The sequence below is a fragment of the Scleropages formosus genome, chromosome 5 (assembly GCF_900964775.1).
Source record: "Scleropages formosus chromosome 5, fSclFor1.1, whole genome shotgun sequence".
Taxonomy (NCBI): domain Eukaryota; kingdom Metazoa; phylum Chordata; class Actinopteri; order Osteoglossiformes; family Osteoglossidae; genus Scleropages; species Scleropages formosus.
The window spans coordinates 23225869-23244101 of NC_041810.1; the positions used below are offsets into that span (position 1 = coordinate 23225869).

At 45.6% G+C, this 18233-nt stretch overlaps 2 protein-coding genes across 2 annotated transcripts in view; one reads left to right on the plus strand and one right to left on the minus strand.

Moving 5' to 3' along the window:
* Positions 1–2058, minus strand: part of LOC108942250 (thyrotropin-releasing hormone-degrading ectoenzyme-like) — a 66915-nt gene extending 64857 nt beyond the window's left edge. The window contains exon 1 of the mRNA XM_018765428.2: positions 1331–2058. Coding sequence (XP_018620944.2) covers positions 1331–2058 — 728 coding nt within the window. The remainder of the gene's footprint in view (positions 1–1330) is intronic.
* ttll1 (tubulin tyrosine ligase-like family, member 1) overlaps positions 1–18233 on the plus strand; it is a 917975-nt gene that overhangs the window by 83813 nt on the left and 815929 nt on the right. The gene's annotated exons all lie outside the window — the stretch shown is intronic.

Consider the following 18233-nt stretch of genomic DNA (forward strand, 5'->3'; position numbering starts at 1 on the left):
AATTAACTTAAGAACAACGCTGCCAAGAGGTATTTGCAGAGAAGACATTGAAAGTGAGGGCAGAGCCCTGATAGCATCCTGGGTTCAAAACAAATCACCTCCGTCCAATGTGAGCTGAAAATGGTGAGCAGCACTTCAGCACTTCCTGGGAATATGATGCATTTCAAAGTCTGGAGGAACAAGTGACGTCCAGACAGTGTGACGAACAGACAAACAGCCTGTTTCCTGCAGCAGAAACACTGATCCGCAGCACTTGGTTATAAGTGACCAGTGGGGGGATCTTAACCATCATGTATGAGTAAGGAAGCTGTGGAAAATATGCTCGCCCCATGTAAACAGCCCGTACAGCTCTTGAGTCTGGACCGCCACGGACAGCCTGTAGAGATGCCGAGAGCTCCACATGAAACCAGCAGTGAGAAAACCCTGCAGATCCAATGACGCTCTCAGAAGAACATGCTGGTCAAAGAGAGTGGACCACGTGTACATGTGGAGACACGTGGCAGTGGTGAAGGTACATGTGGAGACATAAAGGGATGCGCAACGGTGACGGTTCTGTTCACTACCAGTGAGCATCAGTACTAGGATCAAGCATCTGCGGTCCGGTCCTGGTGAGAGCTCAATTTTTGCAGTCTCTGACCATGTAAATTGTGGAAAAAGTTACTTGGGGGAAACAGCGTGCAAACCTCTGTGGTTCAGTCAAGAGAAAAGGGTTCGACTTTGATTGTGGGTTTTTTAGGAATATTAACGATTAACTCTTGGTAAGATTCAGTCTCTTTGCCATTAATCCTCTGCCCGTAGAAGCTTTTCTTCTTCTTCTTATTATTATTATTATTATAATTATCAAGGAAAAAACAGCCTTAAAAACTGTATAAAAAACTGAGGGAGAACGACTTTTGGGTGGCACAGCGTCTGAGGGGCGCGATAAGATGTGGGTTTGAACCCCTTTCAGTCTGTGTGGAGTTTGCATGTTCTCCTCGTGTCTGTGTGGGCTTTCTCCAGGTGCTCTGGTTTCCTCCCACAGTACAAAGACATACTCTTCAGGCTCCTAGTGTGTGAGTGACCCAGTGTAAGTAGTGTATCTAGCAGTGTAAGTCACCTTGATAAAAAAGGTGTGTGGGCTGGTAACACTACAATACATACATAGTGTCCATTGCAAGTCGCTTTTGGGGAAAAATATCTGCTAAGTGAACAAATGTAAATGTCCCCTTTTTCTTATCTGGGCTCGCGCTCTCGGCAAATGGCATGCTGCGTGCGCAAAGCCAAAGAAAAGAAAAGAAAAGAAAAGAAAAGTCGAGGCGCAGTATAATAAAGGTGAAGCCGCACGGCTTACCTTCGCTCTCCCTGCATGACGTAGGAGCTCCTGAAGAAGCCGAGCAGCTCGTTCTCGATCTGCGCCTCGAAGGTGATGTTCATCTTGTAGGTCCGCAGGGGCTTCAGCTCGCGGGACAGCGCGACCACGAGCACCTGGTTGGCAGGGTACTGGAACTGGCGGTGCACGCGCAGGACGCCCGGCTTCTTGCTGTCCGAGTACACCGCCGCCCTGTCCACGCGCAGCCCGTCCGCGTGCAGCACCACGAAGCGCGTGGCGTTCACGCACTCGAACTCGATGTTCACCTCCCCGGAGAAGGTGAAGTTGTCCATGTACACGGCGAGCCTCAGGTCGTAGTGGCGCGGCCGCAGAGACGCGGGGAGCCGGAGCTGCCGCCACGGCTGAGCCGCTTCCTCGTCCCTCTGGCTCGAGTGGGCGTCGCGAGACTGGTTGGCGCGGGCGCTCGAGGCGTTGGGCGCGCGCGAGGCGCTCTCTCCCGCGCACTCCTCGAAGCGGACGCCGAGCAGCACGGCGACCGCGGTGACCGCGATGAGGGTGACGATGGAGACGGCGAAGCCGAGCACCAGGCGCTTGTGCACGGCGATGTGGCGCTCCGTGGTCCTGCTTCGGACCGCCACGCCGTCGGCCCACTGGTCCGAGAGTCCCCTCCCGTTGCGCAGGGAGTTCTCCTCCTCCGCCGCCACGGCCGTGAGGGACAGGCGCTTGGCGCGGCGGTCCTCCAGAGCCATGCCGCGCCGGACGCAGAGAGCTCGCGGGCGGAGAGGTCTGACACTGACACTGACACTGACTCTGAGTGTGACTCTGACAGCGGGAATCAGTGCGTCCCGCCGCGTCGCGAGCGCTCATCCATCAGTGTGCGGCGGTGGTGCGAGACGAGGAGGAGGAAAGTGTCACATGGACTTTGGTGGCATCGCACGCGCGTCATGGACTCATGCCACTATCACTGTCTGTCTCACTCACAGGATTCCATGGATGAGGATCGCACGCTGGGTGCCCCGCACGGTCACGGCGCACTATGGACCGATGCCCACGAAGATGCTGATGATGCTGCTGATGATCATGATACTGAGAACGTCGCTGTCCCGGCGCTCCTCTCTCTCAGCATGCTGAGCCTGAGGGTGAGGGAGCCTCGCACCTGCGGCCGGAGCCGTGCAGAGCGCGTGAACCCCACACTACTGCAGCAGGAGATCAACGAAAGCACCGCGCCGCCGATGATGAGCTGAGGCTGGTCTCCCGTAGGTCCTCCTCGCCCCTTTAACATCCCCGCGCGCGATGCAACTCAGCGACTCCGTAAATATTATAACGCAGATTTTCGGAGTAAAAACGGGATGCGCGCGAACGAGCGCCTCATCATCATGTACACGTGTGCTGCTGTCCTCGAGCTCACCGCCTCACACGCCAGGTGCGGTGAGCGTCCGCGTCCTCGAGACTCTTCTTCGCAACATTTCCTCTCGAGCGGCTTTTAGCTGCAACATCAATCCACTCTGGAAACTTTGCAGCCAATGATCGTTTCCCAGTAGTAGCGACGACACTCATAGTGAGCGCCAGCCGCCCCCCCTCCCCGAAAAGTGTCCGGTTCTCACAGCAGCGCGTATTAATACTACATAAATTAAAATAAAGCATCGAAATAAACGATTATTATTATTATTATTATTATTATTATTATTATTATTACTACTACGTAGCTTTGCTGTTAAATAATTCTAAAATGCTCCGCGTCCTGTTTCTAGCTCTGTGATGTCAAGAGGTGGGTGTTAAACTAATTCGGATCACGTTTCATAAGGTGAAAACACTGAAAATGTAAGCGGTGTTTGGAGAAGATGCCATTTTTACATCTGTTTCTGCGTTTGTCCGAATTGCGCCCCCTACTGCACACGGTGTCGGGTTTTCGCGTGAGTAGCCCGCTGTGCCATCCGTCGCCGAGCGGTCCGCTATTGGGGAGCGCAGTTCTTGGCGGTGGCGTCACTAGGGTCGGTGTCACACCCCCCATGGTCCTCCTCCCGTACCACACAGAATCTGACCTTAGGCTTAGTAATGTTTTTTGTAGTAAATGTTACCCGTAAACGGGGGGCGCGGTGGTGCAGTGGGTGGGCCCGGGTCCTGCTCTCCGGTGGGTCTGGGGTTCGAGTCCCGCTTGGGGTGCCTTGCGACAGACTAGCGTCCTGTCCTGGGCGTGTCCCCTCCGGCCTTACGCCCTGTGTTGCCGGGTTAGGCTTCGGTTCCCCCCCGACCTATGGGACAGGCGGTTCAGAAAGTGTGTGTGTGTGTGTGTGTGTGTGTGTGTGTGTGTGTTACCCGTAAATCACAATTCCCGTATACCACTGAACGTAATACAACAGTAGTGACATGATGAACAACTAGCAAAATTAAAACTACATTTAATATCAAACGCACAGATGTATTTATATTTACATAGTTTAATGCGGTTAAAGTGAAAATTCGGGAAGAAAACTACAGGATTCGAAGTAAAAACGTTTAAGAACTACATCAAAATTATGTTTATTTTAACGTTATTGATACAGGTTCACAATTTTTTTTTTTTTTATTGAACAAATCACACACAATACCAGAACATTAATTCAGAACAATCAACCTAGCCAGGGGGAATTTAAAAAAAAAAAAAAAAAAAACGTAAATTATGAAACACTCCAATAACTAAACATTACATTACATCACATCACATCACACACACACACACACATTTCCGGAACCGCTTGTCCCATACAGGATCGCGGGGAACCAGAGCCTACCCTGCAACACAGGGGGTAAGGCTGGAGGGGAGGGGACACACCCAGGATGGGACACCAGTCCATCGCAAGGCACCCCAAGCGGGACTTGAACCCCAGACCCACCGGAAAGCAGGACTGTAGTCCAAGCCACTGTGCCACCGCACCCCCATGGTTCAAAGCCTCACTGTAATTTGGTAATAATGAGAGCTCTGAGCGGAGCGCGTTGGGAGGTTCAAAAAGTAAATGAGCACAGAGTTTTCCCCTTCTAGGTATATTCATACATGTAAGCTGGGCTTTTTTTTTACAAAAAATGTTTCTGTTACAACGAACTACAGGGATATTTTTATTAAAACAAAATTACTACATTCCTGATGAAACACACACACTGCTTGTTTTTTTGTGGGGTCTTAGTGAGCCAGAGCCTAACCCAGCAACATAGGGTGCAAGGCTGAGTGGGGAGGCACACCCCAGATAGGACACTAGCCCTCCACAAGACACCCCGAGCAGGACTTGAACTCAAGACCCACCACCCAGGAGGCCCAGGCCAAACTTGATGTGCTACAGCACCCCTTGGGGAAATTTGGTTTGCTCCAATACTACCTCACTTTGGTGGGCTGGTGAAATGTTTAAATATGAGCAGTGTCATATGTGGATGACAACGTGTATTTTATCGAAGTGCAGTTTCCTTCGATGAGTCTCTGTGAGGAAACACTGAGCTGAAGGCTCTCTGAGTGGAAAGTGCAGCCACAGTTCAGCTCTTTGTCCCACTTCGACTCGAAGGAGAGACTCTAGCAAAGCGGAACGCAGTCTCATCGCACGGCCTTGTCTCTTGTGCCACTTTCGAGGGTCTGCAAGGTCGTGGGGCAGATGTTCTACAAAAGTCCTATGCTCCACCCCACCCCAGGGCCCGATTTCATTTTCAACACTGTTACTGCCAATTAGGTCTATAACAGCCATTGAAGAAACGCCCGGTAATGTTCAGTGTGGGAAACAAAAGAGGGCTCCTGTTTGTGAAGCCAAATCTCAGGGCATCTGTTTCACAGAATTGTGTTGAAGAGGTTGGAAAATGGGTTCAGTGGCGCTGGTCGGGAGCCAAGAAGGAGTCGAGTCCTCGGAGGTGCATGAGGAACAGGGTGGTTATTAGCCTGAGGCCTTTCATGAAACACAAGAAAAACAAAAAGTCCACGGTTCCTTAAGTCCAGAAATATCTATTCTATAAGGAGGTACCATGTCACTGGCCACCTTATTTTTTTTTAGAAGGCTTTATTGTGCCAAGTCCTCTGTCTACAGCATTTTCCAACAGATGATACCTTACAATTATGTATACTCTTACAAAAAGCTGCTCAGGGCAAGTACCTTGATTTACACCGTTTTACTAGAAGGGTGATTCAAATCAGAGACCTTCAGAATGCAAGGCAACAGTTCTTAATAAGTATACTTCGTGCTTCCTTAACCCTAACTCTAACCTCCCAACTAAGAGGATGCTCAGGTCCCACCAGTGCAGCACTCTGGAAATGAGATATGAGAGGAGGGAGACTCTGTGTTGGCTCTCACAGGGCTCATGCTAAGGCTAAGAACCCCTGAGTCAAGGTGAACTCTTGGCCACCAGTTACAAGGTTTTTAGGGTACAGGAGGCTACTGGTGGCATTACTGCTTCTTTCTTCCACACATCTTTGAACTACGGGAGAAATGCCACTCAAACAAGGAGAGAGCATTCATTCAAATTACACCTACAGTAAACAGAGCTGGATTCAGCTGTAGGTGCGAAATCAGAGCACATGTACTTGTGGCACCACCACTACCTGCTGTGCCACCAGGCTGCAGGTGAGGTTTATGCTCTTTGTGTCTCGTTGACAGTTATTTGGTTGATACCTTTGTGTGGGCTGATTTACAATGTTGGATGAGAAACTTTGCAATGATTGACCCATTCACAGAGCAGGTAATTCTTACCGTGCCAATTCAGGGTTAGTACCTTGACCAAGGGAACTAAAGAAATTATGGGATTTGAGCTGGGAAATTTCAGAATGTTAGTGAACCACCCAAACTAAGGACACTAACCCACAGCTCGGTGTCAAGTGTGTGTGACCGACTGTGGTCCAGTGTGCGGAAACTCTACAAGAGTTCATGAGCAGTGGACTAAGTATCCTCACTAGCTTCCTGTGGTGGGCAGCCCCCCCCCCCCCCCCCCCACAGAGAACAAGGCAATACAGGGAATGTGCACTAAATGTTTACTGTATTAAATATCACAAGTCGTACACAGAGATCAGTCATATATCCTGATAAATGTTCTCCATTAGTACACTGTACATCTATAAAATTATCCAACTGAAAAATTAAAACTGAATGCATCTGTGTCATTTTTTTCTCGAACCTCTCATAGACACGGTTGGGAAACACAGATTGCGGCCGCTTCAGTCGCCGTGTCGTACTTCAGTTGCCTTTTTTGTTTGCTGATGGAAAGAGATGGAAAACTCAGCAATGAGAACATATCGTCCCATTTCTGTCTTGGACGTTCAGTAAATGTATAGAAATAATTCAGCTTGTTTTCCAGAAACCTTTTTTATACTCATCTGAGAAGAACCAGCAAGTGGAGCACATACATCCCTCAACTAACTGTCAGTTATTATTGTTATTGTAACACTCAGGATCTACACTGTTGCAGTTACTTATTATACTGAGTGTTTCAGATGAAATACCTGTCAGGAGAACTTTCAGGTTACAATTCTCTTCAACTACAAAAGGCTTTGTTCGCTGAGCGATGAACAGTAGGATGAAATTGCCGGTCATTTAGCCTCTGATCCAGAGAAAGAACTTGGGTGGTCCATGTGTGTGGGATTATTTTGTGTGGTTAAGACCGTTTATGAGGCTGGTCGTGATGAGAAGCTCTTATCGGATGGAAAGGTTTGGGCAGCACTGGTCAAGATACTGAATCTCTGGTAAACAGAAGTTACCACAACCTCTGTCGGCTACAGACTTTTATTTCACACATTTCTGTACATTTTAATGCATGGTTACTGTTTATATGTGCTGTGTACAATGGATAAATAATACAACTGTGTATGTGGTACTACAAAAACGTGCAAAAGTTTTGGCACCTTGTCAGTCGATTCATTAATGCATTTTTTCAAGGGCTGAAAACTGATTGCATTGAGCCAGCTGGAGACAATTTCAAAGTTGAAGACGTACTCAGACCCATCTAACTTCTCAAATGTTGGACCTGCTTTAAACAATCACTTCATCATCACAGGAAATCAAAGTGAACTCGAAAATAAATATACATCAACCTAGTTGCCTGAACTTTTTCCTGAAATTGTACATGTTGGAGAAACACACAGTTTTGCCTTTGGCGTCAGGAGCACGTTTTAGTACGATGCCATTTAGCTAGCAAAGGACTCATGCTACATCTGAGAATGAAATATTCTTTACCAGGTCTTTTACTGTTGCCTCATGCGATTGTACAGTACAGTATTTGTCTGCAGCCCGCAGTTCCATTTTTATGGGCTGCACTGTGAAACGCCCCAGGGCTCAGAAAGGAATTGAAAGAAGGTCAAACGATCATTTGTAAGCACCTCACATTTGGCGTCACAGCTGCTGATGAGTTTTCTCACGTCCACATTGTTTTTTGGGGGCTTTTGAACTTTCCAGCAGAAAACCGGGCAGCACAGCATTATTCAACCAGTACAGTATAACACCGCAAGGTCACCCGTCCGCAGAGTAAAAAGCAGAACTAGTTAATAGTGGGAGAAGGACAAATACCAAACTCAACTTACAAGAACATTTAGGATCAGAAGTCTACTCATAACTCGACATAACTTGATTTTTTTGTAGCTCCAAAATCACTTATCAGATGAGATGTTGATACGAGTTTGAGGATTTCGGTATCTTTAAAATTATACCAAATCAGCCTGTTCAAAAGTGAATAAAAATTGTACTGGAAATTTTAAATAGTTTTAATTAGTATTATTAATAGTACTTAACAGTATTGTGAAGTTGTGGTCTATATTCATATTTCTCTTCATACTGGCAGAATTATAGGGACAAATTTTCTTGTGTTAAATAAAATTTAATTTGATCAGTTTGACAAATCATAGGCCAACCAACCAATTTCAAGAACCGCTTGTCCCGAGAACAGTTGCGATGAGCCAGAGCCTATTCCAGAAACACTGGGCGCAAGACTGAAAGGGGGGGCACACCCTGGACAGGACACCAGTCCATTGCAGAGCAGCAACTAGTTTCTGAGGCACTGGAGCAAATGCAGGACAAGCACTTTGCTCAAGGGCACTGCAGCTGGAGGCAGGGATCAAACCAGTAACCCTCGGAGCCAAAGGCAGCTGCTCCAAACACAACGCCACCAGCCACCCCTCAGATCATAGGCACTCTGCATATATTTTTTAAAATCTTGGGTATAGTAACTAAAAATCAATGTAGGACTTTTCACATTGTTTTTTTAAATGAACTCTGAGCTGCATTAAAGTCAAAGCTAATAATAAAAAATACTTTGTCTTTAGTTTCCTCTTTAGTGCATTTTATTGCCGCGCAAGACTGAAAGAATATGGGTTCCTGTTGCTCTGCACCAGGTACAAATGCTAGAAAATAGAAGAGTGAGCAACAAATAAAACTAAATGAACAACAAAAATATTTGTTTCTTTGAAAATTCATAATTCCAAAGTTAGTAACACAAAGGACCAGTAAACGAGATTTTGGTTCCTGCTCCAGTAGAAACAAGAAATAACATAAAATTGTCAATTTTGGATACACATCCTCTAAAGATCTAGCATATGTATGCAATAAATGGAAAAAAAATGTCTCCAACCGGTGGCACATTTATTAGAATCATTTCCAGACCTTAGACTAGTGTGTACTTGAAAGGAGATCTTTCAGGGATGATAACAGGTCCAATGCTCATGTGGGGCTGAACAAGACCATGAGTGATATTCCCAACCAGCAGGATCTCACATTAACCCTGAGCTGTAGAGCCCCATTCCCTACTGGGCTGGATTGATTAACACTTGATCAATGGGTCCTGCTGCCCCAGAGGGGTATTCAGCTTTCCATCACACACGTCATTGTTTACATCACACATTACATCCTTTGCTCACATTCAACATTTTTTGAAGACTCTGCACACGTTCTCTGAAGTTCTGATCAGATGCAAATCCATCAAAGCAGCAACCAGATTCCTTTGACTAATGAACCTTGGATTTTCATGTTAGAAGCTGGAGGCATCTCCACAGTAAGATGAAGTTATTTGTTATTTCACTTTATTCACAGTTAACAGTGTAACCATTTTCTGTGAAGTTTAGTCCACAGATGTATTTGCTTTCCTGTATTTTCAGAATAATGACAATGCAACAGTTGGTCTGAATTAATCTGTGAAGTCTTTGCTCGGTCGAACTGTTGGTCATTGCGATGGAGCTGTTTGGCAGGTGATCCCCAGTACACTAAGAGTTGCAACCCATCGACATTCACATTTAACGGAAAAATCCAAATGTCCTACTGCCTGCTGCTTGGTGTTTGCAGCGACAACGTCTCCTCTTCCCGAGAGCCGAAAGCCAGCAGAGCACACAGACATGCTGAGGAACCACTGTTGTATCTTAATTATGTTGCATTGCAGCGTTACTGCGCTGAAGCATCATGTTTTATAGAAGCATCTTACATGGCTGACACGGGTTACTTTATAATTAATTTCCTCTAGCCCACGTCAGAAGACATATGATGAGAATTTTAATCTTTCCTTCATCACAAGTGGGCGAGGCCATCGTTAATTCAGTGTGCATTTATGCATGCGTCTGCGTTTGTCTCTGCGACTGGAAGCAGCCGTCATCGATCCGGCTCGTGACGTCCACGGCTGCTCAGCTGTTCCCTCTCCCCGTCATTTCGTTACGCTTCGCTCCTCCCTTCCAAAAGAAAAGCCCAACACCTGTATGACAACCTCGGCAGACTGATAATGGGCTCGACTGGCCGCTGACACACGAGCCAGCAGAGCCGTTACGCAGCCTTGCCAGCCCATCAGCCAATTAAGCCTTGCAGGCAGCCACCGCAGGCAGTGATGCAAATGAGAGACCCTCCACAAAACAAAGGGCCTGTCTGGCACATGCATAATTCATAAAAAGCAGGCAAGTGATCTGGGAAAGCGAGGGTAGGCCCGGATCGCTACATTTTGCCTCGGGATTAAGCGATTTGGGTGGCTTCTGACTGGCGCAGGCAGCTGAAGAGGGATTCCCTGAAAGGACACTTATCAGCGGGTTCGGGGGTTCGCTGGCAGGAAACCTGCGGCAACACTTAACTGCTGGCTTGCGAGGCGAGAGACGGAGGGATGCAGTTGGCAGAAAAACCGAGGACCAGATGGATGGTTTTTTTTTTAAAAAGAGACGGGACGTACACAGTGACCACTCTCCTCATTTCTGGTTCTCAGAATCTCAGATGTGCGGTGACTCAGAGCTGGCTGCAGGTGGACGAGCGCCAAGGTGTCGATCATAGGTGCCGATCTCGGCATCCATGGATGGAGCGCCTTCCGGAAGCACTGCCTCATTTACCACCTTCTGCACACGGGTGACACGTATGTGCTGCAAAGTGGACCCCGACATAGGTGACTGGGCTGGTGGGCATCAAATAGCCGTCAGAATTCTCAAGTGGTGAGGGATGGAGGTATAAAAAGAGGGTAGGAATAAAGAAAATGAAAAGTAAAATAAAAGGTAAGTGAAGAGGATGAAAAGGGACATTTCCAGCTGTCATATAAAATACTCTAACGACCAGCGTTACCGGGAGTTTGGGCGGGAAAATGGGTCTATTGTAAATAGTAGTATTGTGGGAAAATTGGAATTAAGTGTTCAACCGCCGGAGGGACTTATGGGTAATATAAGGGGGTGACAGTAGGAGAAAAAGAAAAGGCCTGAGGGGTGCTGAGCAGGCTGGGAAGGCTGGTTTGAGGAATATGTCCTTGAGGAAAAGGGTCCTCGGACCGAGAGCGTTATTTCCTTGTGTGCCGGTGTTCCAATTATCGGTCAAATGTTTCTTGTCCCATCTGAACCCAGAGCGCAGCACGGTACTATATATTAAAATCAAATGTTCAACACTTGCAGTGGAGCCGCAGTTCACACAGCACCGCTCATTTCTCCACATTCCTTTTCAGGTCGCAAAATCTTTCGGTATTCGAGACATTTGCAGACCCACGTTCTGCTGAAATGTAGTGCATATGCACACAGAAACTTTGTCACCACAGGCTGTCTCCCATCACATTTCTGAGACATCGCATTGTACAGGAGTGGCACAGCGGTGTAGCCAGAAGCACCAGCACCTCACTCGTCCTGCCTCTGAAATTGAATTTGCCTCCGAATATCAGCACAAAGTTTCCTTGTTTTCTCCTGTTTGTGCTTCAGTGACTTAAATCAGTGTCCAAGCACTTCGCACCCTGCCTTGCACCCTGTGCGCCCTACACTAGAAAAGCGGCTTGTGACAGTGGATAGAAGCTGCACCGTGACTGGATGGGCATAGACTACTGGATCTGGAACGTTTAATATGTTATTATGTGTTACATGACCGTGTATCTCTTGTATTTGTTTGCGTGTCTCACTATTGTCTGCACACGTTGATGAAGAACTAGAGCCGAAACGTGTTCACATCTCAGTTTTGCATATATGTTCTCTCTGCAACAAACAAATATGGGCACAACTGTGTGCTGGCTTTGTTATATTTGTTATATTGACCAGCTGGGCAGTTTAAGCAGAAAACCATATTAGAGCTAACAGTAAAATGTACATGTATTTCTGGATAAAAAAGGAGCAAATAGTGTTTGGCCTCCTCAGAGTCATGAAGAAGCGGCAACCAGCTGTGCGGACAAGGCTGCCGAACCTGTGTTGTTGGACATCGAAGCACAGGGGAGGAAAGAGGTGAGGTGACGGGATTCACAGACGCTGCTTGTACTGTTATCTGTTCAAAGGAATAATTGTGGAACTGCCATCACAAGTCTATTTGACATTGCCTGAAACATAACATTTGTAACACTGAGCGGTTTCAAAGGAATCCGTATGCTAATGAACTGTCCTTAATCCCAAAACTGATGTTCAGATGACTGTTTGAGGCTATATATAAATCATTATTATGCGTCTGAGTCTTTCCACCTTTTGATTGTATTTGAATTCCGTTTGTTTCCCTGTTTTCTGTTCCTGCCGAACAGACTGCAAACTACAGATGAATTCCTGAGCCTTTGAAACTTTTTATGTGATCTTATATTTGCTGACAGACTTCCTGCCAATTATTTGTTGGCATTTCCTATAGTTTCCTTCATCAGTGAAGCAAAAACTACTGCTTCAGTACCGCCGGCAACTCTTTGAGCACCATGGGGAGCAATTACTTCCATACCACATACAGTGTCAACGACATTTCTTGAATTCTCGTACCTCTCTTTGGGTGCAGTGAAACAAAAGTACATTTGTATTCCAGGTAGAATTTGGACTACCTGGAATACAAGGGGACCACATGTTTCACATCAACTGAGTAGCTAGGTACAGCTGCAAGTTTCTGTCACTTAGAGCACATCTCTGTCTATGGCAGAATGGCAATCCAAATCTACCCCCAGCTCAGTCTGTGGAGATCGCTGGATCATCCCCAATTTGTGTGTGGTTCCTCCACGTGGTCTAGTTCCCTCCAACAGTCCAAAGATATGCATTTCAGGTACCGATGACTCTGAACTGTTCTCGAAATACATGTGTACGAGTGCACTTCAATATCTTAATGTCTCAGCCTCCATGCACCAAAACCTTGAACTTCCAGGTCTGGCTCACACTGAAGACAGGAACTGGTACAAGGTCCACATGTAGCCAGTTGCTTGAAGTGTAATTCCACGTTGTGAGACAACTCCACATTCTATGACCAATGATTTATTAGTTCCTTATAATGTTAGGGAGCTGAGCTAAATAGTCTTGCAGACATATAATGTCTCTAGTCCAATTCTAACACACACACACAGGCTGAAGCCGCTTGTCTCGAGGCAAGCCGGAGCCTAACCCGGCAGCACAGGGCGCAAGGCTGGAGGTTGAGGGGACACACCCAGGATGGGATGCCAGTCCATCACAAGGCACCCCAAGCAGGACTTGAACCCCAGACCCACCAGAGAGCAGGACCCAGCCAAACCTGCCATGCCACCATGCCCCCAATCCTAAAAAAAATTGTGAATAAATGTACTTTTCCACTTACACACAGTATCAGTCATTAGCCTGAACTCAGTGGAAAAACCTGGGCAGAAGAGCTGGGGAGGCATCTTGGCTCATTCCTGATCAACCATGTTAACTAAAGGCCTCACGAAAAAACCACTTTCCAGCTCGTGCACTCAAACTTTTGACTGGTACAGCAGTTCATCGTACCATCTTTATCTCACAGAGTACAAGTTAAGAGTGATTTTGCAACTGTTGCCTCAGTTTACACCCACAACTTTTGGAAAGTAGTTAAATATCAAGCCAGAAATATCAGTGGTGAAAGGCAACAAGAGAGCTGGCATGGAATTTAGAGGCAAGTTACCACCATTTTTTTGTCGTCTTGCTTTCCTCCATATCCATTTCTTTAACAGTGATTTTTTGAATGATTTATAGATGTGCTAATGGATTCACCTCTATGTCTCTGCGGCTGTGTCCTCTTCAGGCATGATGCAGACGCTACCCTGGTGTTCAGTGTGACCTCAGTCACCTCTGTCCAGGAACGGACGTCCCATACTTCCGATCTCCGACTCTGCAGGACGAGACGCGGTCTGAGAACGGGCACACCTCTGATTGACATTCGGTCCATGCTCAACAAGACCCAGTTTCTTGCACTCTTTTTTTAGACAAATTATTTTAAAGATTTTATAAATGTTATATTTAAAAATATAATTTATGAAATTGTATGAATGTTTTAAAGGTGTTGAAATAATAATGTAATAAGATTTTTACATCCATAAGTGCTTTGAATTGATAATTAAGCTTTTAGATTTTTCCCAAAAAAATCACAGTATGAGTGTTCTGCGTGGGGAATTTGCTAAGCGTCAACATGAAAGGCCACGGCTAATCTTCAGATACCAATTAAGAGGGAGCTCTAAAGGCCATGCTAATGATTGTTTGTTGCTAAGTGATAAGGCAGGGCTGATAAAATGCAACACCTTAATAAGAAAGTAAATCAATGCAGCAGAAATGCAGACTGGGAAAACTGCATCTCCAAGCTCTGTTTTAATTTTGAGGGGCAGAGTAGGGTCTTGTTTACAGCCATTAGATCTGTTCATCTCTTTGAGGTGATAAAAACCTGACCACACAGCACACGAGAAAAGTGCACTGCTTCAGAATCACGGAGGGCAGCGTGTGTGCGGAACGCATGAATGTAAATGTACACGGAGCCGTATCACACTTTGGAGAAAAGCGTCTGCCAAATGAGTAAATGTAAATGTGAATCTAACAGCTCTTTCAGCACCATGGACAGCACCTGATACAAGGGACAGCTGGTAGCATAATGGTTAAACTTACTGCCTTTGGACCCAAAGTCACAGGTTTGAATTCCACCTCCAGCTGAAGTACCGTTGAACAAGGTAGTTACCCTAAATTGCTCCAGTAAAATCACCCATCTGCAGAGATGGATAAATAATTGCAGATAGATTAACATTGTAAGTTGCTTTGGAGGAAAGTGTCAGCTAAATGTAAATGACTCTCCTACTGTACTGAAACTGTAGGCAGAGGCCATGCTGTACACAAGCTGGAAGTCTATTCTAGTGCTGGGCAGATGCTGCCGTTCTGAATGAGCCATCAGAGTGAGCTGGGGCAGTGGTCCAATGATATGCACCCCCTTGTTTGCTCACCTTCTCCTCCCCTCTCCAAGTGGCTGATGAGATGTATAGTCTCACTCATCATCCTACTGGCTTTTCCCCTGAGCGGCTCCTCTTTCGCCCACTCAAACCAAACCGCAACATCTTGCCCACCGTCCACCCCCACCTTCTTTGGATTCAAGTGCCTGATGAGATGCATGGGCAGCAGATGTTTCTACTGCGGGTCAATAGCCTGCTGCCCTCTTGTTCTCTCCAGGCCAGCCATTTCTACTTAACATCTCTCTTTTTGCTCCACGAGGAAGGGAACCAGCTAATACCAGGACCCTCCACATAAAACCCAAAGTGGCCTTCACATAGCAACAGACCAATCGCCTGCGGGAAGTAGTGTTCATGATTATTATTCCATTGTGCAAATTCACCAGACGGATGCCGCGGAAAAGAAAGGTTTTCACAAAAAAGCACTGATTATTTCTGTTCATTCCAAACTTGTTTTCAATTTGATTTAATTATATTAGTTTTTTTTTTTGTGCACCCTTTCCAACAAGTTCTTTCCGGACACTTAAAAGATTATAAAAATACAATGAGAAGAGGGATAGAGACTTTTAACAAAAATTACGACTAAGATGCACATTTAAGATCTAATGTAAAAGAAAAGCCAGAAGGAAAGAGAAGAAAGGAAATAAAAATCAGCAGGTCCAAGGCATAAAACAGAAGTGTTCCAACTGTACAAAGAAATATGAAGGGGAAAAACTATGTTCTTTGACTTTCCCAAGAAAACCAACAGACTGACAAGCGGAGAACATATAACTGAAGGAAACAGGAGATGCACAGGAGATTTTCCTTTTTGGAAAAATAGACTGTGATATCATTGCGAGCTGCAGCCAGGTTTTCAATTGTCGTGTAAGTCGCCGGCAACTTTTGTCTGGGTCTCTGAATCGCACACATTGTAGAATCTGGCATAGATTTTTCAAGCTGGACGTTACACAAGAACAAGTGAACTTTGTTTGTACGAATACCAAACTCGACTTCAGCGAATTTAGGTCTTTACAACTTGGGTATAAGAATTATTATCGCCTGTGTGGTGCGAGAGGAACGTGGGTTCGATCTTCACTCAGTCTGTGTGGAGTTTGCATGTTCTCCCTGTGTTTGCGTGGGTTTCCTCCCACAGTCCAAAGACATGCTCAGGTTCACCCCTTGTGTGTGAGTGACAGAGAGAGTGTGTTCCACTGATGTATGGATGAGTGACCCAGTGTAAGTAGTGTATCTAGCAATGTGAGTCACCTCGGTGAATAAGGTGTGTGGGCTGATAACACTACACAGATTTCATTGGAAGTTGCTTTGCAGAAAAGCATCTGCTAAATAAATGTAAATGTATTATCACAAGTATCCCAAAGTGTCATCAGCACAGTACAAGAAAAATTGTTCTTTTCTAAGATATTTTACTGATCAGTTTTATCTTGCTAAGTATACTTTATGTGGTGGAAAATATTTTAATGGATGTTGAAACATAGCTAGGTACAATTCAGTTAACAGCAGATTTTTGATGTTTTACTGAAAATACTACCTAATCCCCTCTGTACACAGTCAGAGTGTAGGATAACATCTGTTGGAGAACTCAGGCAATAAGGGACTTGCCTGAGGGAGAGATCCTGAGGGGAAACTGATATCCTTCCATGTCTGTGGGGTTAAGGAAAAACAATAAAAGGTCACAGGTATTGAACTGGATGAAAAACTGTTATCTGAATCTGAAGGTTGCTGGTTATGCGCTTGCCAAGGAATGAAACAAAACCCTTCATGTTACATGCACTCAGGATTTAGCAGTGGTGTCACTAGGGGGGTGTGGACCGCACCGGGTGACACCAAAATGACTGTCTATAAAATTTTTGTGCAGTGTTTCAACAGAAATGTATTATTTTTTTATAAAAATATCACTGTAGTTCATAACAACAGAAACATTTTTTTGTAAAAAAAAATTTGTAAAAAAGAGCCCAGCTTACATGTATCAATATACTCACAAGGGTAAAACTCTGTGCTCATTTCCTTTTTGAACCTCCTAATGCGCTCCGCTCAGAGCTCTCATTATTACCCAATTGCAGTGACGCTTCGAATCGCGTGGTTTCGTCTCCGTGCGCTACAAGCACGCGCTCTGGTTTCCGTCGTTGCTGTTTTCATAGTCTCTGATTTTGTCAGTTTTCTGGTGTTTAAGATACAATATTGCAGTAATTAGTATCTGTGAACCTATATAAATAATGTTGAAACAAACATAATTTTGATGTAGCTTTTAAATGTTTTTACTTCAAATTCTATTGTTTTCTTTTCCAATTTCCACTTTAACCACATGAAACTATGTAAATGTAAATACGTTTAGGCTCTGCGTATGATATTGTAATTTAAAGATGTAATTTTAATTTTGCTAACTCTTTATAGGAGGTACAGTGGCACAGCAGGTTTGGGTCCTGCTTTCTGGCAGGTCTGGGGTTCAAGTCCTGCTTGGGGTGCCTTGCAACGGCCTGGCATCCTGTCCGGGGTGTGTACCCTCCCCCTTTGGTCTTACGCCCTGTGTTGCCGGGTTAGGCTCTGGTTGGCTGTGACCCTGCTCTGGACAAGCAGTTTCGGACAGTGTATGTGTAGTTCTTTATGTCATTACTGTTGCCATTACATTGTGATATACAGGATTTATGATTTACAAGTAAAAGTAGTACAAAAAACATTACTAAGGTCAGATTCTGTATGGTCTGGTAGGGGAGGAGGTCCATGGGGGAGGTGACACCAACCCTAGTGACGCCACTGAGATTTAAGGGTGAAACTAGAGAACATGTGATGTGATTCACTGTGGGACTATCTTAGCCATTCAAAGCGCACAGCACTTCACAGCCAAAGCGCAGCAGCCTCACTCAACTGCATGCATGATCAATGGATCTCAGGTGCGGGTTCCCAAAAGAGCAACTCAAAGCCACTCAGTGTCAGCTCGCTCTTGGAGGTTCATTTCTTCCACGCATCTTTGGGGACCTTCAGTGACGATCTGGGTCTTTAACTGAACTAATGCAACGTGAGAGAGAAATCTCCTGATTCTAGTTTGGGCAGAGACCTGGAGCCCTCATTTCACAGTCTGTTCAGCCCTCGCTGTGCTTTGGCCATTTCTCCCTTTGGTGACTCTTCGCTCAGCCTCAGGTGCTGCGGTGTCATCAGTTCATGGCCTGGTTGGTGACTGGGGCTGTAGCTCAGCCAAAGCGTTCCAGTAAACATGCTGCCGTAACACCCCCACACACTGCCCCTGTTAAACACACTCCAACATCGCTCATTCTTTTTTATAACAAATAACTTGAAAATCTACATTTATATGCTTCGTCATTTTGCGGTAGCCAGCTGTACAATTACATGCAAACTGTTG